Below are 23,081 nucleotides of genomic sequence, written 5' to 3'. Positions count from 1 at the left end.
AGTGAATATTGTAGTTTCAGTCCTCTTTGATGCTTTATTAGGCTATTAAGTAGGTCTTGAAACCTCTGATATGTTAGTGTTTTGCAGAACTGGTTTGTGGTTTTGTTGTTCAGTTTTTACCATTTTGGGGTCAGCGGAAGGAGAAAGTTTTGTATTCTTTTTTCTTACATTAGTTCCTGAGGAGTCAGAATTTGATAATTACAGGGTCCAGGTTTGTCTTGTTGGATCTTTATAGTGAGTTAGCACATTCAGTAAAGATCGTTGACTCAACAAGGGTGCAGATTGCCATGCTAAACTTTGAGAAGGAAACAAAAACCACATCAAGGAGCTTACAGTTTTGTAAAGAAAATGACATCACCACAAATTCTGGGCACTAGATTATAAAAAGGGAGAGGTAGTGGAGGGCCTGGGAACCATGTTAGATGAAGAATGGTTAAGGAAGTAACAATATTTAGCCTGGAGAATAGAGAACTTACTTGGAGTACATGATGGCCATTTTCTATTATGGCTGATATTATCCCACCTTTTCCTGGTCTTTCAGGAAGAAACTCAGAAGCTGCCTTGGATCCTTTCTCACCCTACATCCAGTCAGATGTCAGATTTTCTCTCCTCTAGCTCCAGCATATTTCCTGATTCTTGCCTCTTCTTTCTGTCCTCAGTTGCCCCCACACTATGTCAAGCCTTTCAAGTCATTGTCTATACTAGTAGAACAGGTCTCTGTTATCTTTGTCGCTGTTTTCCCTTCTGTATTATGTTCTCAGAATAATCTTCCCCCAAACCTAGTTCTAATTGTATCACTTTCCTATTTAAACACTTAACAGTAGTTCCCAAAGCCTAGTAAGAAAAGTCCTATCTCAAACTCTTATAATCTGGCCCCCTAACCTTCCATCACTTCCCCTTCCCCTGTTCACACTCCACCTTCTCTTCAGTCTTTTTTTTTTTTTTTTACATCTTTATTGGAGTATAATTGCTTTACAGTGGTGTGTTAGTTTCTGCTTTATAACAAAGTGAATCAGTTATACGTATACCTATGTTCCCATATCTCTTCCCTCTTGCATCTCCCTCCTTCCCACCCTCCATATCCCACCCTTCTAGGTGGTCACAAAGCACCGAGCTGATCTCCCTGTGCTATGCGGCTGCTTCCCACTAGCTATCTATTTTACGTTTGGTAGTGTATATATGTCCATGCCACTCTCTCGCTTTGTCACAGCTTACCCTTCCCCCTCCCCACATCCTCAAGTCCATTCTCTAGTAGGTCTGTGTCTTTATTCCTGTCTTACCCCATTCTTCATGACATTTTTTTCCCTTAAATTCCATATATATGTGTTAGCATACAGTATTTGTCTTTCTCTTTCTGACTTACTTCACTCTGTATGACAGACCTTAGGTCCATCCACCTCATTACAAATAGCTCAATTTCATTTCTTTTTATGGCTGAGTAATATTCCATTGTATATATGTGCCACATCTTCTTTATCCATTCATCCGATGATGGACACTTAGGTTGTTTCCATCTCCGGGCTATTGTAAATAGAGCTGCAATGAACATTGTGGTACATGACTCTTTTTGAATTATGGTTTTCTCAGGGTATATGCCCGGTAGTGGGATTGCTGGGTCATATGGTAGTTCTATTTGTAGTTTTTTAAGGAACCTCCATACTGTTCTCCATAGTGGCTGTACCAATTCACATTCCCACCAGCAGTGCAAGAGGGTTCCCTTTTCTCCACACCCTCTCCAGCATTCATTGTTTCTAGATTTTTTGATGTTGGCCATTCTGACTGGTGTGAGATGATATCTCATTGTAGTTTTGATTTTCATTTCTCTAATGATTAGTGATGTTGAGCATTCTTTCCTGTGTTTGTTGGCCGTCTTATTCAGTAGTCTTGGAACCTGCTCCAGGCTTTCCCAGCTCTTTGATTTTCTTTAAACTGTTCCTTCATACAGTTATGCAGAAGGGAATCCATCATGTTTTATACTGTTTTAGACACCAAAGTAGGACCAGCTAGCAAAAGAGATGGCCCTCAATCCAAGAATTTTCTCTTGAATAGTGTTGTCTAATAATTAAGGAATACAGAGCTTCCCAACATTGGATATTTTTGAGCAGAGGCTAGGGGGCTAGCTGGTTTGGATGCTGTAAAGCAGGCCCCCCTAGGGGCTGTAGGGCCTAGACAAAAAGAGAAAGCATGGTCCTCTGCTGTCAAGAAACTTAAATCTACATGTGAGGCACCACACTTATTCTCCCCACAATAGCCATAGTGATACACATACACACATGTTCATGTCATTCCTTTACTTAAAATCTTTCAGTGACTTCTTTCTGTTACTCTTAGGATGAAAGCAGAAATCTTTACTGTAGTCCACAAGGTCATGTATAATCTGACCTCTGTCTACCTTACAAGTCTGATCTCCTGCCAGTATTCCCTTACTTCCCTGTGATCCAGATATTTTGTACTCTCACATATGCTGTTCCTTCTGTCTGGAATGCTTTCTTTATCTACCCCTTTTCCCCGGGCTAACTCTTCATCCTTAAAGGCTCAGCTTAAATGTCACTTCCTCATGGAAACCTTTTGTTAACCTCCCATCCCCCACTCAGTAGATTGGGTCACCCTGTTCGTCTCGTAGCATTTTCTTCATAGCAGTTGTCACAATCGTAATTAAAATTGTAATTAAATAGTTGTTTTTTTCATTATTGTAACTTCTAGGAACTGATTACCATTATATCCCCATCAGCTCTCATAATGCCTGGCACACTGTAGACATTTAGTTAATATTTGAATAAATAAATGAATGAATAAAACTTCTGGGTGGTGAAGGACATAAAGGATGTGCAGTGTCAGGCAGGGAGGAAAATTTCAGGACAAGGGAATAATAGGTATGAATGAACAAATTGTGTTCAAGAGTTCCAGGCAGGTTAGATCAAAAGAGGATCTGTCTAATGAGACATGGGATAGATTGGCTGAGAGTGACAAGATGATGGTTTTAGCAGTCTTTGAAATTTTAGTTGAGATATTAAAGTTCTTTAGTTGCTGTTGAGTTATTATAGATACCTGGACAGAGGGCTACAAGTTGGCATTTTAGGAAGGCTTTTCAAATAAGAATCTTAAGCTGGATTGGAGTTTGGAGAGCCTGGGGGCAGACCACCAGCTAGAGCAATACATCAGTGGTCCAGAGAAGAGATAACACAGTGTGACCTAAATCCAGGCAAGAGATAAAAATAATCATGAGAAAAGGAAAAGGCAATGACAATGGAAGTTAGAAAGAAAGAGGTGGGGCTTCCCTGGTGGCGCAGTGGTTGAGAGTCCGCCTGCCGATGCAGGGGACACGGGTTCGTGCCCCAGTCCAGGAAGATCCCACATGCCGCGGAGCGGCTGGGCCCGTGAGCCATGGCCGCTGAGCCTGCGTGTCCGGAGCCTGTGCTCCGCAACGGGAGAGGCCACAACAGTGAGAGGCCCGCGTACCACACACACACACACACACACACACACAAAAAAAAAACCAGAAAAAAAAAGAAAGAAAGAGGTGGATTGAGGAAGCAATTAGGAAGAACATCAGCAAAACACTGAGGAAACACTGGTTGTGCACAGGAGGAAGGGGGCTGTCATTTACTGTACCAGGGAGGTTTGGCATGAAATTACTAAGTAGGGGGAGGCAGAGTGGTGAAGTCTAGAGGTAGATAAAGTATCATATAGGTGGTAGGACAAGTCCTTTGAATCAGCAGCTCCACCCACAGGAGGACCTTTTCTGTGGTTATGCAGAGAGAACATTTGAGGTTCCTCTTTGTCTATTCCAGAATGCAGTCTTGGCTTTACTTTTTCATAACCAAAAGGCTTGTTAGAGTTTTTTCCCCCAAACAAAAAGATCAGTCTGTCCTTAAAGGTAAATTCTGCCTCTACTTCTTCAGGAACAGAAGAGCTGCTGGAAGCTTTAGACTAGCAGTTTATCCTCACCTCCAGTCATGAAGGTTTCAGGATACTGGGGTTCAGTTTCGTAGTGCCAATCAAATTTTTTCATGTGCATGTAATTTGACCCTGCATTTTCACTTCTAGGAATCTATGCTATCGAAATGCTCATACAAATATACAGAGCAGCATTGATTGTAATATAAAAAAATTATAAACAATTTAAATGTATGTCTGTTGGGATATGACTGAATAAATTATGGTCTGTCCAAAATATGCAATACTGTGCAGCTATTATAAAGGACGAGGTAGATCACTGTGTACTGACATGAATAGGTTTCCATTATATATCAGAGAATGAAAAAAGCATGTGAATCAATGTGAGTTGTGAGTGTATGTATATAAACGATATATACATGGAAGTAAGTCTGGAAGGATACATACTAAAAATCCTAACTGGTTACTTCTGGGTAGTGGGATGGGGAAATGATACAGGAATGTCCAAAGAAAAAAGTTAAAGATTTTTAAAAATCATGTGCTACTTTTATAATTTAAAAAAGTGTAAACTCATTAGATTTCTTTGCAGGCACATTGGACAGAGGTTTCTTTTTTTTCTTTCTTTCTTTTTTTTTTTTTTTTTTTTTTTTTTTTGCGGTATGTGGGCCTCTCACTGTTGTGGCCTCTCCCATTGCAGAGCACAGGCTCCGGACGCGCAGGCTCAACGGCCGGCCATGGCTCACGGGCCTAGCCGCTCCGCGGCATGTGGGATCTTCCCAGACCGGGGCACGAACCCTTGTCCCCTGCGTCGGCAGGCGGACTCTCAACCCCTGCGCCACCAGGGAAGCCCTCTTTTTTCTTTTTAAACATCTTTATTGGAGTATAATTGCTTTACAATGGTGTGTTAGTTTCTGCTTTATAACAAAGTGAATCAGTTATACATATACATATGTCCCCATATCTCTTCCCTCTTGCGTCTCCCTCCCTCCCACCCTCCCTATCCCACCCCTCTAGGTGGTCACAAAGCACTGAGCTGATCTCCCTGTGCTATGTGGCTGCTTCCCACTAGCTATGTATTTTACGTTTGGTAGTGTATATATTGGACAGAGGCTTCTTTAGCACTTTCCTTTCCTGTGGAATTTGCAGTTGTATTGCCATTTTTTTTTTTTTTTGGAGAGCTTTCCAACCCTCTTGTCCTAACTTCCTTTTGAGACAGGCTGCAGGATACTTACCTTATTTTTTCCCTGAACTAACAAAACAAAATAAAACAAAACTCAATTTTGTAATCAAGACCAGCAGTTTCAAATTTTATTTGGCATCAGAATTACGTTGATGCTTGTTAAAAATACAGATTCCTGGGCCCACTCAGTAGGTTCTGAGTCAGTGTATCAGGGGGTAGGGTCCCAAATCCTGATCTTTCAGAGGCACCCCAGATGGTCAGTGAGAAATCCTGTTTCGGGGAATGATGTCTGATTGTCCCCTACCCCATCCCCTTTTCTCTCTGTGATTAGTAAAGAGAATGAGGGAGCAATGACTGACTCACCATGGATATCTTTGTGGATCACAAATGGTTGGGTTCATATGAATGGGAAAAAAAGGAATATAACACAGTTTAGTAGACTTGAGATTTTAGTAGTAAGTGTTGTTTCTTTAAAATAACCTGTTTGAAGTAGGCCTTTTGGATTATAGAGGCTAGTCTGGTGGGCTTCTTAGGCAAAGACTTAGGCCTAGGAGATGCCTTCCAGCAACAGCTTTGTTATGAGTGGAAGGGAAAAAGAGGGACCTTGGCAAATTGTAAGGTCTTAGAATTCAGATGCTTTTTAGGTGAAGCTTTTGTCCTTGGAAAATGAGGCCTCAATACTAAGATGAGGTACTATCTAAAGACTATTCTAAACAGCTTTTTGTTAGAATTATTTTTTTCTTTGTTATACACAAAGTTTGTTAATCAGATGCCCACTGTGGGTTATTAACATCTCAAAGAGGTGTTTAAAAAACATATACTCCAATTGCTCCCAACAATTAACCTTGGGAACAAAAGCAAATGGGAATACTTCTCAACTACTTTTCCAAGCCCTCAGTGAAGCTGGCAGCCATCAGTTAAATAAACCATTAGTTTTATTAGTGTGAGAACAGAAGCATCGACTTGGGCAGAGTTTTTTAATCTGCTCCTCATTTACCCAACAATCATTTATTCAGAGCCTACTTTGTGCCTACTGGACATTAGATAACTCTACAAGTAAAAGGCAGAGACCGATGAGCAGCTAGAACTCCAAGGGTATCATCTGAATGGGGAAAAAGTGAATAAAACACTATTTATTAACTTGAAAGCTTAGTAGCACAGAGAAAACAGAAAGTGGCTTCCTTAAAGCAATAGCCTTGTTCTCTTTCTATAGTCTATTTTAAGTGGGCCCTCTGGCCCAGCGTTATCATCCTTGGATTAGGAGCTTTGAGGAAATAGTGGTTTGGTGGTTGTTTTTAAATGGTTTTTTAAGAAATGTAGTTACTAAGCAACTGCCATGACCGGCTGCTAAGTTGGAGTTCAGTGGGCAAGCCAATTCCAAAGAAGAGAATATATAAACAAGTTGGGAGAGGGGGAAAATGGCTTAAGGATGATTGGGTGGTGGGTTTTTTTTCTTTTTTTTTTTCTGTGTTCAGTGCATATATCTGCCTTTTACTTATCTTGCTCAAGAAGGGGTTGCTTGGTCAGAAATCTCTTTGTCTCACCCAGTCTCCTTTTAGCCGGTGAGTGGGGAGGAGGGCCAGAAAGGAGCCAACTGGAGAGGGCTGGGCCGGAGGGCTGAGCCTTGGGATGGGACCCGCGCCTGGGCGGCTCTAGAGGTAGATAGCCCTGCTGCTGCGCACTTGGGCCGTCCAGGGCTGCCATGACAGATCGGTCACCACCTTCTACCTTTAGATTGGGAAGCCTCATTGATATTGATGTGTTGCCTTCTAACCCTCAGAATAGGGACGTTGTCCAGCTGCTGTCTCTCTTTTTTTCTTTCCCCAATATTTAATGGGTGAGTCAGTGACTTAACTGCTTCCTGCAGGATTTCAGGGACAGGAGTAAGTAATGAGGACAAATCACCATAACACCAGTGCGTGATGAATGAAAGAGCACATGAGTTTAACCAGTTGGCTTCATTGGTACGAGAGTGAACAAAAAGAAACTTTGTTGAGAAGAGGATATTTGTATGAGTTAGAACTCTATTCCCTCCTGTTTAGGCTTTTTACTGTTTCCCTTTATACCCAGCTGAAGGTCAGGTTGCTTTGCTGAGGGAAGGGGAGTGTCAGGTGTTAGAACAGGTGTTTTGTTTTCTGCCTGTAGAGTCATACAGACTAGATGGGGATGCTTCTTGCCAGCCCTCTGTGGTGCATGAAAATGCTTTTGTGGAATTCTTTTTTCCTGGAAATGTGTTTGTTTTTTAAAGCAGTTCCCCAACCTTCAACCCCCAGTATAAATTGTGACTTCCTTTAAAATCAGCTTGTCATAGTGAAGTATGCCTGTTTTCTACCGTTTTCATAGTCTGTGCCTTAGATTTATCCCATTTTATGTGGCAATTATAGACTGGCAATTATAGACCTGAAAAATGTGTGGTGTGTGTGTGTGTGTGTGTGTGTGTCTGTGGTAAATGTGAATCATATTTAAGACGTGCTAGGAGAGTGTCACAGCAAAGTAGCCCTGCAAAAAGCCTTTTATAATAATTGTATGGATAGAGTTAATTTTCCTATGTCAGGTTTTCTTAAATCGGGTGTAAACCTGTAGTCACCTTTCCAGAATGATGAGGCTTTTTTTTTCAGACTGTTGTAATGGTGTCAGTGGGCTACAAAGTTGGGCATGGACTTATGACCCCCCTGGCTAGATGGTTTTGGGGGAGAGAGATGTCAGCAGACTTCTGGGTTTGGGAGAATTTCTATTGTAATGTTCAATTGTTACTGAAGCCAAAGACCCTGTGTGTTAAAAGGGAAATAATTCAGGAGAGCTTTGTGATCTTCTCTTCTGATTGTGAGGTTTGTTTTTACCTTTGTACTGCATTCCAACGTCCCCCCCTCAAAAAAAAAGTCATCTAGAAACAGATCATCTTCTTTGCCTAACAGTGATATAATGGCCTCAGGTCCTTCCCTGCCCCACCACCCTGCATCTCAGGGCCATCTGTTCTCTGCAATCCACTTTTCGGGAAAGTCTCTTTTCCCATCTGCTCTCCTTGGGCCTTAGTGCCTGCTGTAAAGATTAATGAAGGCTGCACTGGAACCTCTTTCCAGTTGTTATTTTTTTTAAGGATCAGTGAGCTTTTTCCATTCGATATGTCCAAATGTTACTCCTTTTTCAGGTGTATTCTTTCATTCTACTAGTCTGGGGGTGGAGAGAAATCTTTCTGTGCGTGGAGGAGGTACTCTGCTTATCAAAGCAAAGATTGACTGGGCTGGCTCTGGCTGCTTTGAAGCCAAGGGTCCTCCTGGCTGTTTGGCCGCTGGCACACAGGCTTGGTGCAACTCCTTGGGTTCATTCTTTTCTTGTCCTTTCCCTTGTCTCTCTGACAGAATACAGTCGCTTTGAATCGAAGATACATGACTTGCGAGAACAAATGATGAACAGCAGTATGAGCTCTGGGTCTGGGTCCCTGCGAACGAGTGAGAAGAGGTCCTTGTACGTCAGGTAAGTCTCACCTCTGAGCACCAGGCCTTGTGCTGCACGAGGGGAGCTCTGTGCCAACCCAGCCCTTCTTGTTTAACTAGTGGGGTAGGGAGTGTGTACTCCCAGTACTAAAACAACACTTTGCACTGTATGCTCAGGTTGTGTACTTTATGGTCAGTATCTCCTCCCTTTTGTGAGCTGGCTTCTTCCTTTTTGCTCCTGAATGACTCAGTATGGGAAATTTTCATTTTGCTCTAATTGTAAAAGACTGTTGGGTGATTGTTGCTAGTCAGCATTCAGAGAGCACTCAAATGTTCAAAGTACTTTGCTTGCAATCTGTGATTTGAGGGGAAACTTGGCATTCCCCCCTTCTACATATGCATAATAGACATCAGAATTTGTATGCGAGCATATCAGCTATCACTGTGTTCTGGCACAGGGTCTCTTTTAAGAAACCAAAGAACTGACAGGTTGCTGCTTTCTGTTGTTTTTGTTTTTTAAATTGTGTTCCCTCACTCCCTGTGCACTGGTCTGCTGTATCTGAATCATGGGACATGGGATGGGATGGTGTATCTTCCACAGGAAGGGTGGGTGGAACGGATATATAGCATTGAGTGTATTGCTGCTGAAAGCTGTTCTGAGATACTGTCCCGGGCTGAGCTTTTGACCCTTGAGTCACATTATAATACTTTGTCAGGTCAAAGTACAAACCTCTTAGAGAGTTGGATTGCTAAATGAACACTATGGACTCCTCCTAGAATTAGGAATAGTTTCCTTCTTCCTGCTTGGGCTTCTTGGCAAAACTCCAACGGTCTGGGGCCAAGTACATTGTACCTCTCCAAGGGTAAAATCCTCAGAGAAAGAGGGGTGGTAGGATAGGATTACTCCTCTGAGCCGTGTGTGTGTGTGTGTGTGTGTGTGTGTTTGTGTGTTTGTGTGTGTTTGTGTGTGTGTGTGTGTTTAATGCTTGTATCAGACTCTTGGGTTAAACTTTTTCTAGTGGCCTCTGATACCAGCTGGAGGGTGGGGAGGGGAGGCTACAGTTGCTAGTTGCCTGGCAATGTGACATCTACTCTGTCCTTGGGGTTTGAGACGACTGATAGCCAACCGATATAAATGCTAATTGCAGTTTTTCTCTCGGTGCTTGATTTTTTTTTCCTCAGTAGCTAGTTCCTGACCCTCCTGCAGGGAGAAGAGCCAAGGGAGCCCAGATTTGACCCCTCAAGCCCACTAGAACCCTCCGTGGTTCTTTTCTAAAATGAACCCTCAGTTCACCTCCCTCTGTGTTGAGAGCAGCTTTCTTCACATTGGTTGTGAAGAGAGGAGAGCGAGAGGAAGGCTGGACTAGTCACTGGTGATCTTTTCAGTCTCCTGCTTTCTGTCCCTAATCCCTTGCTCTGGATCTGCAGCCTAGACACTGGGGGGCCGATGGGGGGACTCAGAAATATGCTGTCGCCTCCCGCAAAAGGGTAATAGTTATGTGACTTGGTCAGGATTGTTCCATTCCCGTGCTTCCAGCCCCCGCAGATATGGCACTCCAGTGTGTGTGGGAAGCTGATCTTTAGGCAACACAGTTTCTTTGGAGAGCTTTATTGCTAAATTTCCCCTCTCCGCCTATCCTGTGCTAGAGCTCTCCCTGCCTGGGCAGGGGGAGTGGGGCATCAGCTCTCAACCTGGAAGGCCTGGAACACCCTTGTCCGGTCCTGGCAAGGGACGCATTCCGTCTGACTCTGGGGAGGAGGGTGGAGACTGCACTCTGTTTCTAGTGAATCAGTTTATACAGTTTATATCATCTGCCCTTCACCTTATGTACATAACATCTGTATCCTCACAGGAAAGTAAATATGGTTTAGAATAGTGAACATTTGTAATCACTAGAGTTCATCAAGGGAAATAATATTTTATGGCTAGATTAGCGAGCTGAGGTATTTCGCTAAGCTAACCCTCTACCAAAGCCTGAAGCCTGGCTCGCTCTATTGCTTTTTGTGCCTGTTTTTGGCCTTTTTTTACTCTACAGTAGCTTCCTTTTGTTCAGCATTTAAGTATATTCAAGGTTCTTCCATTCTTAAAAAGGAAAGAAAAAAAATTCCTTTGATTACCAATAGTCCCTTAAACTATTGTCTTGTTTCTCTTCTTCTTCCCACCACATTTGCCACATTATGTGCCAGGAAACACTAGCTCCTCAAGATGTTAAGTATTGTGTGAAAAATCAGTGGTTCAGTAAGTTGGGCAAATGCAGGATTAAACAGAGGAAAATAGGGTTCTTTACTGTGATCAATCTCCAGGAGGGACTGTACTAGGCAGTGTTTCCCCCAAAGATAGGAGCATGGGAGCCTTATTTGGAGAAATTGGTCTTAGCATCCAGGCTGGGAAATACTGCAGTTGTCTGTACTTGCTGCTGCTATTTCTTCAAGTTGCTTCTCTTTCAGTAGGAAAGGAAGTGTGCATCTGCTTGTCAGCATGGTAGTATGGTTCCAAGCAACTCTGGAAGGCTCCAGAGGGGCAGAAGCCCAACTCTGTCAGTAGTGACTGGTTCGCTGATTCTCTGCCATTGGTCTGACCTCTTCACATTTGTTTACGTGAACTACCGGCTTCCTTCTGTGAAGGCTCTCTTTCTACCTTGCTGACCATTCCTCAACACGTTTCATTAGCTCTGCCCCATAAATGGCAATGTCATTTATGTTCACAGCTTCAAATCATGTTGTGTAAATGACAACTCTGATCTCTTTACTGAACTCCAGACCCCCATATCAACCACTTGTTGCACACGTGACTGGAACTGCCCTCCCAGTGCCTCAAACAAGCAGTGTGTTCCAAATGGACCCCCACACCTACTCCTCCTCCTCCTTACTTTCCTTATCGAAACTAATTGTGTCACCCTATCATGTGGAAAAGGGATTAGATTTGTTCTGTCACCCAAGGCAGATCTCAACTCAACATAAGGAAGAAAGAGCTCATGATTAAAACTGTCTGAAAGTGGAATGAACTGTTTCTGGAGATAGTAAATTTGATTCTTTGTCACTGGAGGTGTTACCGACGAGGCTGGGCAGCCACTTGTCTGAGTGTTGCAGAGCGGGTTGAGGCTAAAGATCTGCTCAGAGGCTTTTAGTAGTTCCGGTGTCTTCAGGATGAAGGGGAACAAACAAACATTTTAAACAAACATTTAGGGGAACAAACATTTAAACATTCTCTTTAAATTGCTTTTAAAATCCTTTTAATAATGCTACGAGGTAGGCATTATTATTCTTATTTTTCAGGTGAGAAAACTGAGATTCCACTTAGACAGCTAAGAAGTTCCAAAACTGGAATTTGAACCTGGTTCTGACTAGAGTGTGGCTCTCTCATCATTTCCCAAACTTGCTGATAGGAATCAGCTGGCATGCTAGTAAAAGTACAGATTCCCAGGCTCCTCTTCTATCGATTTACATTCACCAGGTTTGGGGAAATGTATGTCTTTAACAAGCAGTCATAATGCTTTGGAATGACCACTTGTTTGTCACAATAGACATTTATTTCATTTTCACTGGAACAACTGAACATTACACTTACTTTAGCTCCTGCCACGTGGAAAGCAGTAAAGCACGGGCCTGAGAAATTGTGTGTGGTTGTGGCAGTAGATTCAAGGAAGCGGTAGACGTGGTTCCCGCCCTCCAGCAGCTTGGCATCCACCCAGAAGATAGTGCGCAGCAGGTGGTTAAAGTGAAGGAACCCTTTACAGTGGGATTTCACCTCTAATTCTGTTTGCTGTTGTTTCCCCTTCTGACATGCTCCTCCTCCCTTCCCTGCCCCTGAATCTCTATCCTCCTCTGGTGTGCATGGGGTTGCAAAGCTGTTTTGAAGCAAATAACACCCTCTTGCAGCTGCACCGAGGCTGTAGGAGGTGAAGCCTTACGAAGCCGCAGCCGCACTAACCACAGGGGAGATGGGATTGGTGGAGCGGGGAGCAGGAGGAAGAAGGAAAGATAACAGTGTTTGGAAGATGAAACTCGGTTTTAAAGTCCCTAGTGACTTAATGGAAAGGCCTTCCCCACCCTTCACCCTACCATAGAAACATCTCTTAAATAGTGTAGGCAGGGTGAACAGAGCCCCTCTTTCTGCCCACTCTAGGGCCTTTGCTCCGCTGGTTAATTTGCCTTCCACACTAGAAAAGTCCACAAAATATGCCTGTCTTGAGCCTTTTGCTCAGGGTCAGGGTGATTAGATGTTTAACTCGGGCCATTCTGATGTGAAGGTAGTAAAACGACACAGGGTGGGTTAGAGTCCAGAGACCACCAAGTTCTACACTTGTATTTAGTTTATTTATTTATTTCATGAATGAACAAAAGACCTTATCCTCCAAAGCTTGCCAGGAGGCTTGATAGTACATTTGTAGAAATAGCTTTTGAAAGTCTGCTCCGGCTAGCCTGGCTACACTCTTTGCAGACACAGGGCAGCATCAGGCATTTTGGGAGCCCTGGCCTTCTGGCTGGCCATCTGCCATCCCAGTTTTCTTCCCACTCTAGGAAGGAAATCATGCCCCATCTGTAGTCACGATTCAAGAAACAATGTCAGAAAAAATGTCAGAAATATTGGCTTGGTCATCAAAGAAGGCTGGAAGGTGCTCCTCCTCCTTAACAAGCAGACGTTAATTGTACACTGCTCTGTGCTTAGCCCAGGGTGGTGCTCGGGGGAGCCCAACTTTGTCTTGCTCATTAGTGAGTTTCAGTAGTGGATTAAGATGCCAGTGAGGTAATGTTGGCAGGCTTCACTATCTGACAGAATCTGGGAGTGATGATAATCCGCATCTTAAAAAGCAACCACAATTTCTGTAGTGTTCACGGCTACCAGAGGATGGGACAGTTTCCTGTATCAGTGATTCTGGAACTGCCTGTTGCTAGATCATATACAGACACCAGTCCTGGACTTGTAATCCCCTCAGCTGATCCAACAGGTGCTGTGAACCCCGAATATTCACACATTGTGGGTCTGTGAATGCCCCTCTAACTTCATAATTGCTCTCTAAGGCCTGAGACTCTGAGGTAGACGAAGGAGAAGAGTGCCCTCCCCTGTTCTCCATGTTCCCTTCTTCAACGTGTGCAAGGGACTCCTGACTTGCTGCCAGCTGCACTTGCTCCTCCTGTGATGACTCACCTTGTGTCTATCTGAGTACTCAAGTTTGGACTTTTGAGTTGCTCTCCAGGAGCTGCTAGAAATTTTAACTCTCGCACTAAGGTCAAGGGCCGATGAATGACTGCTGCTTTACAGCTCTCTGTGCATCCTTTAGATGGACCAGGCAAGGGAGGGGCTGCTGAATTTTTAAGTAATATGTGCCCTTTATCTGGTACTTTCTGTCTCAGGCAGCTTGGGCTGCTGTAACAAAATACTGTAGGCTGAGTGGCTTGAACAGTAGACATTTATTCCTCACAGTTCTGGAGGCTGGGAAGTCCAAGCTCTAGGTGCTGGCAAATTCAGGTTATGGTGAGCCCCCTCCCCCCTTCCTGGCTTGTAGATGACCACCTTCTTGCTGTGTCCTCATGTGGCCTTTCCTGGGTGTGTTCTGAGGAGAGACAGGTCTCTTTGTCTCTTCCTCTTCTCATAAAGGACTAATGTTAGGATGAGGGCCCCTCCCTCATGACCTAATCTAAACCTAATTGCCTCCCAAAGGCCCCACCTCCAATTACCATTACATTGGGGGTCAGGGCTTCAACAAATGAACTTGGGAGGGGGGAACCCAAACATTCAGCCCATAACACTGACCAAAGGAAGAAATCAATGTCTCCCAACTGGTATGGGAGGGATATACAGTGGAAGAACACTGCAGGATAGTAACTGGGAGGGGGGAACCCAAACATTCAGCCCATAACACTGACCAAAGGAAGAAATCAATGTCTCCCAACTGGTATGGGAGGGATATACAGTGGAAGAACACTGCAGGATAGTAACTGGGAGGGTGTTCTGTGCTCCCTGCCCCAGCTTGCTCTCATCCACCATTCACGAGCCTCATACGTGGTCTCAGTCCTCAAAGGGCTTTCCCCAAAGGGATATAATATGAAAGATTAGAAAACTGCAAGAGTTAAATAGCACTAAACAGAAAATATAAAGAAAGATCACTGCTAAATACGTAGTATGAATTTGGAAGAAGGAAATTTGGAGTGGGCAGGGTCACAGAGAAGGGTGGGACTTGGGTTGGGCCTCAGAGGAGCTGCTGATGGCGCAAGGGGACAGGCAGAGCCTCCCAGGCCAGACAGATGGCTGGGTCCACAGGCAAAGAGGGGGGCACACTACTAGGTGAGCACATGGAAGCAGCTACTTGCCTTTGAGGCTGTAGTGCTGAAGTGCTGTTGTTTACTTTGCTTTGAAAAACCTGCCTGACCAGTTTCCTCGGTATTTGCCATTTTCTTTGCATTCCTGTTCACTAAGACACCAGGGTGTCTGGGCCAGATGCATATGATTTCTCTGAATCTTTCAGACCCTAAACTTTAAAATTTAGGATCTGAACTGCAGAGACTTTAGGCCTGGTAATCTGTTTACTTTGAACTGATTATATTCCTGCTTTCCCACTTGGCAGTGAGGTCCCAGCTGAAAGGAAGATTAGGCAAAGTCCTCTGGAGCGGGTGCATCATCCCTGTGGGCAGCTCTTAGGGGATACTATTTGAAAGGTCACCACTTAAACAACATATCTTTCAAGACCTTTGACAACGCTTTCTCCTTAAGAAAGACAGGCAGCGGCATTTAAAGCTGCCGCGCTGAAACTTAGCTTGGGAACTCCAACCCGCAGACCCTGGGAAGTGAGGCACCTGCTTTTTGTGCTGCTGTGACTTGGCTCTGGAAGGTGGCTTCATCGCCCACTTTCTGTTTTTACATGCCACATTTTACCTGGGACATGCTCTTTACCCTGCTCTCAAGATAAATCAGTATTTTCTGGCCTGGCCATGATGTTTGAGATGTGGGAAAACCCAAGATCTGGCTCTCCTTTGCTTCACAGAGGTACATGGCCATAACCAAGGAGAACATATTCAGGGTTGAAGTCAATAATCTTTTATGTAGACCACTCACTGTGATCTTAGGCTGTGGATGGCAATATTTCCATAAGCTTTGTTCTTTCCCGACAGTGTTTCCTTCTGACCTGACCAGTCCTTAACTTGGAGGCCCCCATGCGATTCTTTATATTTACACCCAGGAAGGATAAGGAGTTTCTGAGGCTTCTAGTCTCCCAACACACCATCTTGTCAATAAGCTCACACACATGAGATGGGACCAAGGTGACAGAGTAGTTAATTATGGTCTTTCTTTAGGTGTCCGGAGAAAATAGGTGTTGCTTTTTTTTCTGCTCACTCTTGGTTTGAGTCAGAGGTTGAAAAGGTTGGTTGCTGTGTCATCTGGGCCCTGCATGTGTAGGATTTTGGCTCCAGGACAGTTGTTCAGTCTGATTTAAAAGGAGCGATATGTTACTGCCTTGACTTTCCTTAGTGCTTGCCCTAAGGATAAAAAGGGGTGGGCAGGAGGATATATTCAAGTTGTGGAGAAAGGTGTTCTTTGATCCTCTTACCAAGCCTGACCAGAGGCATTTGTAGCAAGGTGCCAACCCCTGTCACTTCCTTAGGCTTCTAGGCTGTTCCTAAGAGAGACTGTTATTGCTAGAAGGCCACAGTTTAGCATGCCTCTTGAAGATCTTAGGTAGGTAGTCAGTATTTTTTCAAAATTTATTAAGGTCTAATTTGCATAGTTTTTCCTATTACATGAAATACATGTCATTTGAAAGGTGGTTTGACTTTACTACTCAGGCCTGTTCTCTTTTACTGGATTACTTCCCACGTGAAAGTTTAGCCTGGTAATGATTTTTTTAAAAATTTATTTGGTTGCACCAGGTCTTAGTTGCAGCACGTGGGCTCCTTAGTTGCGGCTCATGGGCTCCTTAGTTGCGGCACATGGGCTTCTTAGTCGTGGCACGGGAACTCTTAGTTGCAGCATGCGTGTGGGATCTAGTTCCCTGACCAGGGATCAAACCGGGCCCCCTGCATTGGGAGCGTGGAGTCTTAACCACTGCGCCACCAGCCTGGTAATGATTTAAAAAAAAAAAAAAGCGAGGCAATGAAGTCGGTCACACAAGGCCTCCTAAATGAATGCCAGACTCCTTAGCTGGACTCCAGGCTGTCCACAGGCAGGACCTGGCCAACCGCTCTCCCGAGTGCCCTGCGGTGAGGCCAAACGTGGATGCTGCTGACCCCAGTACACACCCTGGGCTGCTTGCCTCCTAGCTTCTGCTCATGCTGTTCCTTCTAGCCGGAAGGGCCTCTCTCCCCATCTCTGTCTTTGAAATCTGAACCGTCATCGAGGCCCAGTTCAAAGTTGACACCTCCCCATAGATTCCCCAAGCTCGCTATGACCTATGTGCCCTCTGAAGGCTTTTAGGCCTTGGTTTGTCCTGCCCTTGTGCCTCTCTCTATGACACACTCTGTCAGATAGCACACTCCACAAGGCCAAGACTCATTTTGCTTCTGTATCTCCCTTCTGTCAAACACAGTGCCCCAAAGTAGACTCGGTGAGTATGTAAATAATGGAAGAAAGATATTTTCCAGACATAGCCAAGTGGACAGTTAGCTTTTTTTTTTCTTTTTTAAAAATGTGACTGTGACTTCGACCTCACAAAATTTTTCTGAGATTTAAGAGCCCTGGTCTGAGAGTTAACCATCATACAACTCTAAGATGAGGCCCTGTGGATCTCTGGGACTGGTTTTCATTGTCTATGAGGCACTTTTCAAGCTCTTAGTCAGACAGAATTTCAGCAGGAAGAGATTTGGAAAACAAATCATGATCATGACAATGGAAGGACTGTTGAAGGAATTAGGAGTGTTTAGCCTGGTAGAGAAGACCTAGGAAGGACTCAGACTCATTAAATGTTTGCACTGGAAAGAAATTTAGAGAATATCAAAGGAATTTCCTTTATTAGATAGGAAGTGGGGTGAAATGACCCTTGAGGTTTCAGTGTTCTGCAGAGCTCTTCTCATCTGCTGTTCCGGTTGATAGAAAAGGAAATTCTTGTCGATTCACCTTTTATGCTCTCAACTGAGAATGATACTGTAGTTCAGAATTTCAGATTCAAATTTGAGGCTGCTATGTTTTTAACAAAATCATGGTTTAAAAAAGGCGTTGTCCATTCTGTTGTTCACTATTGCTCATTCACAAATTCATCAGATAGAATGTAGGTAAACTTAGGTACTACATTTTATTGGGAAACTGCCTTTTTTACCTTTTTTGCCAGGGAACTTAGAGCCAAACAGGTTCCTCATCTGAAGTAAATGACTCAAGTCAGGTGCCTGGTTTATTGACTCCCCCAGCCCTTTTTATTTTCTTTTTTTAAAGTGCCTAGAAGAGTGGTGTCTGTTCATATTAGATGCTGATAAATATTTGCTTAATTAATGAATATCCTTAAGAATAGACTATTGTATCATCATTTAAAATATTAGTTTTGAAGAGTAGTCAATGATATGGGAAATATTAATGATACAATTTCAAGTGACAAGTAAGGTTGCAAAATTGTGTATACACACCATGTTTGTAACTTAGAGAAATATGTATTTTTTGATTTGTGTGTTTATTATGCAATATTATACAATACCACAACAGTATGAAGAGTTACTTCTAAGTTACATTAAATGTGATTTTTCTATTTTTAGGCTTTATATTTTTCAAATATTCTATAATGAGCTTATATTATTTTAATTTAATTTTTAATGAAATTAATGCATATGGATAGTTTAAAATGTCAAATATTACAATAGCATATGCAAAAAATTTAATCCCTTGCCTATTCACCCCCTTTCTTGCTCCACAAAGGTAACTGCTTTCAAATATTTTAACTGTAACAAAAAGAAATAGTAAATCTAAATAGCCTATGTGTTAAATAAGGGAGTTACAAAATAATAGGGCTGTAGAAATATAGTCAAATGAAAAATCAGGCATTTATTTCCACCGGGAAAAAAAAACAATAGAGGACTTCCCTGGTGGTGCAGTGGTTAAGAATCCGCCTGCCAATGCAGGGAACACGGGTTCAAGCTCTGGTCTGGGAAGATCCCACATACTGCGGCGCAAGTAAGCCCGTGCGCCACAGCTACTGAGCCTGCGCTCTAGAGCCTGTGAGCCACAACTACTGAGCCCGTGTGCCACGGCTACTGAAGCCCGCGCGCCTAGAGCTCGTGCTCCGCAACAAGAGAAGCCACCGCGATGAGGAGCCCACATACCACCACAAAGGGTAGCCCCCCTCTCGCGGCAACTAGAGAAAGCCCCTGCACAGCAACGAAGACCCAACGCAGCCAAAAAATAAATAAACAAATAAATTTGTTTAAAAAAAACAACAGTAGAAAAAGTTTATAGGAAAGGAGGGGTAGTCATCTATGAACACCACTTACATAGTGATGTAAAATTAAATATTGTTTAACCAAAAAAATGTGATGTAACTAAATTGGGAGGGCAGGGGAAAAAGAATGGGTGAGTGCTATAGAAGACTGATACATAATGTCTAAAATGTAAAAAACAAAGCAAGAAGAAGCAGTTGTTTAGAAATATGTTAGAAAAGAAAAAGAAACAGCTAAAATATTTGAGAGCAGTTCCTTTTTAAATTGAGTTACATTTTTTGAAAGTCGTAAAAGGAACACATGCCTGTGGTTTAAAAACAAACCAAACAGTTCCATTCCTGACAAGGCAGTGGGAACTGCTGGCATTCTTGTTGCCTTGGATCTGTGCTTATTTTGTTTTTACTTAGCTAGTATTATGTGTTTTAATGTTGTAAAGTATCCAAAATTCATCTTGGAAGCAAACTGACCTATTAGTTTTATTTAAATCTCAGATGTTTAATCAATTACCAATAATTGGATTCCTCATCCAGAAAATGTTTACATCAACTTTACTGTATGTACTCCAGCTTCTTACTGCTGTTGCCAAAGGTCAATATGGTTCTGTGAGGTGCTAAAATATATATTGGATTGTCCCTTTTATGTTTTAAACTTGTAACCAGTAAACTCTCCCTTCTAATCTTCTACAACCTCATCCTGATCTCTCCTAACTCATTTCAACATCTTCTTCCGTCTCTCCCCAAACTAATTTGTGCAGAATCCAAGCTCTGTTCTTTTCCTTAATGTATTTGTTTTAATCTTTGAAGCGCATAATGACATTTAGTGTTTCTCATTGTCACTTAGATAAGGTCTTCACCACGCACGTGTTCGTAGGAGGCTCTGACAGAATAGCTTCGCTGCTTTAGGACACTCAGTTGCGAATGCAGTGCAAACGTGTTCAGATTTGATTCTATCACACAAAGCCCAGAAAGAACCTTGGGGATGGAGGGCCTCCTTAATCTGCTGACCTCAGCCTCTCTCCTTATTGCTTTGAGTGTGTAAATTGAGGGAGATAAAGGGCTTTTTGTCAGAATTTGGGTATTTTCATTTTCAAATACTCTGACAGTGACTTCCTAAGGATTCCATTTTAAGAAGTTTAAGATGTAGATGGGTGTCTCACGCTCCACAGTTTTATGACCTTCTGCATTTCATTTGGGCCGGCCTGCACATGGGAAAATAGTATGTTTTACTTTGCAGCTTCCCTCTGAGCCACAGACCACTGTATTGCAGGTAGAAGTCTAAGTCTTGGAACTAGTTCTGGGAAATCTGCTGGGCTGTATGTGCAAAGGTGTTAGCAAAGAATATGAAGAAGGCAGAGCTTAGATTGCAAGTAGAAAAATACAGACTTCTCACTGAAATCACCCATTTGTGGTGACTGCGTATGAGGAGAGATCCAGTGGATGAGAAGAGTAGACACTTTCATGTAGATGTGTTTGTTCCCTGAGCAGGGGAGCTCTGCTGTCAAGTACCAGCTTCACCAGAGCCGAAGTCAGTGGTGTATCCTGAAGGATTGAGCTTGTAGCTTTGGTTTAAATGTTCCTTCAAATCCACCCCCTTTCCCCGCTATCTCATCATATATGAGGTCAGATTAATGTTCCTAAGTCTCTTTTGATGTGTCACTTCCTTAATCCCAAATCTTCAGGGCTCACTAGATCAGGTCTATTCAAGACCTTCCAAAATTGGCGCCAGACCTTTATTTCCAGCCTCATTTTCCATGACTCTCAGCTGCAACCAAGCTGGTCTCCTCCGTTTTTTCAAGCCTAGATGGAATAGCTCTCTCCCCACCTTCTCCTACCCTCCCCTTTAATCTTTACTCTGCATGTCTTATCAGAGGACCTGGCTTCTGTCCCAGTTAGTTTGGTGTGTGACCTCAGTCAAATTATTCTTCCTCCTTGAGCCTCCGTTTCCCCGTATATGAGAGGGAGAGACTGAACTGGGAGACTTCTTTAGAGGGGCCCCTTCAACTTTATCCTTGTGCGGGTCAACATCAGCCTTAGCCTTTTCTTTTGCTGCCCCAGGATGCACGGCCCTTTTCTCTTTTGTATTTCTACAGCATTTACCATTCATTGTTTGGGATTGTAGTTAACATTTTTGTGTCCTATCTTCAACTACTTTTTAAAGATTTGTTGTAAACTGGAACAGCCCATTGGCAGAGCTAACTTGTTTCCCTAGGATGTGGCTGAGGGAGAAGACTAGCGAGGGTGTTCTGCTTTGGACTCACACTTCATGTCCAGAAGCTGGGAGGAGATGGGACTCGTGAAAGATTTTTTTCCCTCACGCCCCTTGTTGGGAGAATGGGATATTTACAATGGCAAGACTGAAAGAAGGTTGCAGTCTCCCACAGAATTCCTTCTGGTCTGCTGTAAGGCTGCTGGGTGTGTGCTGACTCTTTGGGTTGACCTTCCTCTGCCATCCTTCCAACTACTTAGGGTTGAGATGGCCATTTCATCTTTCACTGTTTGTTTCCAGGGCCTTGTTTGATTATGACCGGACTCGGGACAGCTGCCTGCCGAGCCAAGGCCTCAGCTTCTCCTATGGTGACATTCTACATGTCATTAACGCCTCTGATGATGAGTGGTGGCAGGCGAGACTGGTGACCCCCCATGGAGAAAGTGAGCAAATTGGTGTGATCCCCAGTAAGAAGAGGTGAGTCGTCATGATCATGAGAGAGGTTTTCCTTACCCTGTTCCTGGTATTGATTTCTTTTTTACCTATTATACTATAAGTCGCTTGAGAGCAGTGGATGTGCTTTATTACTCCTTTTTGGTAGAGAGCTGGTGCTCAGGACATGGTTACGATTCAGTGAGTCAAAGATAGCTGCTGTGCCCACTGCAACCCACTGCTGAGACCATGCACTGGCAGTAACAGGACTTCTTTCTGACTCCAAAACAGGGTGGAAAAGAAAGAAAGGGCTCGATTGAAAACCGTGAAGTTTCATGCCAGGACGGGGATGATTGAGTCTAACAGGGTAAGTGGGGACCCCCAAGGAAGTCAGCCATATGTGAAGAGGCATAAGAAGCTTGAAGTCTGTCTGGTGGATAAGAGAACTGGCGAGCACAAAAGAATCTCTCTTTTTCAGGGCGCTGGCTCTGTCCTATCAGAATACTGACTGCTTTTCACAAAGCAGAGAGAGCGGGCACCCAACCTCTACAGCCAGTGTATACTCCTCCCCCCTGGGTAACTGGCTCTTGAAGATGTGTTGGAGTTGGACTGTTTGGAAGGCTGACTTTCTTGGGGCACATGAAACCACTTGTGGGTGTCTCCCTGGCTGTAGACCCTTTCGGAGCTGTGGGGACCCTGAACAGAGCCTGGCCTCGTCCTCCAGCCGGCAAGGCCAGCCCCAGAGCTCCGACCGCCCTTCAGACCGAACGAGGCATGAGGGCTCTCTCCATTCACCCCTTTTCTTCTGTGAGCTTCACAGGCCAAAGAACTTCCGGAGCGGTAGAGGGAAGAGAGACACGGGGTAGATGACTGTGTGTGTATCAGTGGCGCCTTAGGGCATGTGTCCAGGAGGCTACAGTGACCTTTACCCTTTAGGAAGTACCAGTGAGTGCTGTGAGTCTGGATTAGGTAGAAACCTCTAACATCCCTACAACATTTTCCTGTAAACATAATTTTTCTCTTACATCAACTTTCATTTAATCTCATAGACTCCATTTGTGAGAGATGGTCTTTTGTTTAGCTCACCATTGTCTCCATTTTCGTTTTTCTTGCTTTAAAATCCATTGTTCTGTTTTTTTTTTCCTTCTGTCCTTCCCCTCCATGTTCATGTTCTTTCACAGTCGATCAAAACGAAACGTAAAAAGAGTTTCCGCCTCTCTCGAAAGTTTCCATTTTACAAGAGCAAAGAAAACATGGCCCAGGAGAGCAGCGTACAGGAACGTAAGTAGCAGCAGGGAACAGAGAGCAGGCCACCCACAGCCCCGCCCTCTCTTCCTCATTTGCACCGAAGACTGGGAAAGTGTGTGTTGGTATGGGTGTGGGTGTGTATGTGTCCGTGTGTGTCGGTCCCCCCGTCTATCCGCCATGTGTGCATGCGTGTGAGTGTGTGTGTGTGTGTGTGTGTGTGTGTGTGTGTGTGTGTACCTGCTTATTTGCAGAGTCAGGGTAGAAATTGGTCTGCACAGGGAGACACTGGGTCTATTTTGTCCAGCTCCTCGCTCTGAAAGAATGTTGGAGGC

At 43.7% G+C, this 23,081-nt stretch overlaps 1 protein-coding gene across 4 annotated transcripts in view; it reads left to right on the top strand.

The window, feature by feature from the left end:
• DLG3 (discs large MAGUK scaffold protein 3) overlaps positions 1-23,081 on the top strand; it is a gene marked incomplete at its 5' end in the record, with an annotated part of 64,713 nt that overhangs the window by 30,698 nt on the left and 10,934 nt on the right. For all 4 annotated transcript variants that reach the window (XM_081221329.1, XM_081221328.1, XM_081221331.1 and 1 more), the window contains 4 exons: positions 8,437-8,551; positions 21,370-21,546; positions 21,793-21,868; positions 22,683-22,782. In XM_081221329.1, the coding sequence (XP_081077455.1) occupies positions 8,437-8,551; positions 21,370-21,546; positions 21,793-21,868; positions 22,683-22,782 (468 nt within the window). The remainder of the gene's footprint in view (positions 1-8,436; positions 8,552-21,369; positions 21,547-21,792; positions 21,869-22,682; positions 22,783-23,081) is intronic.

This window comes from Mesoplodon bidens (assembly GCF_964165515.1).
Source record: "Mesoplodon bidens genome assembly, chromosome: X".
NCBI classification, from domain to species: Eukaryota; Metazoa; Chordata; class Mammalia; order Artiodactyla; family Ziphiidae; genus Mesoplodon; species Mesoplodon bidens.
This window is presented reverse-complemented; position numbering and strand designations above follow the sequence as displayed.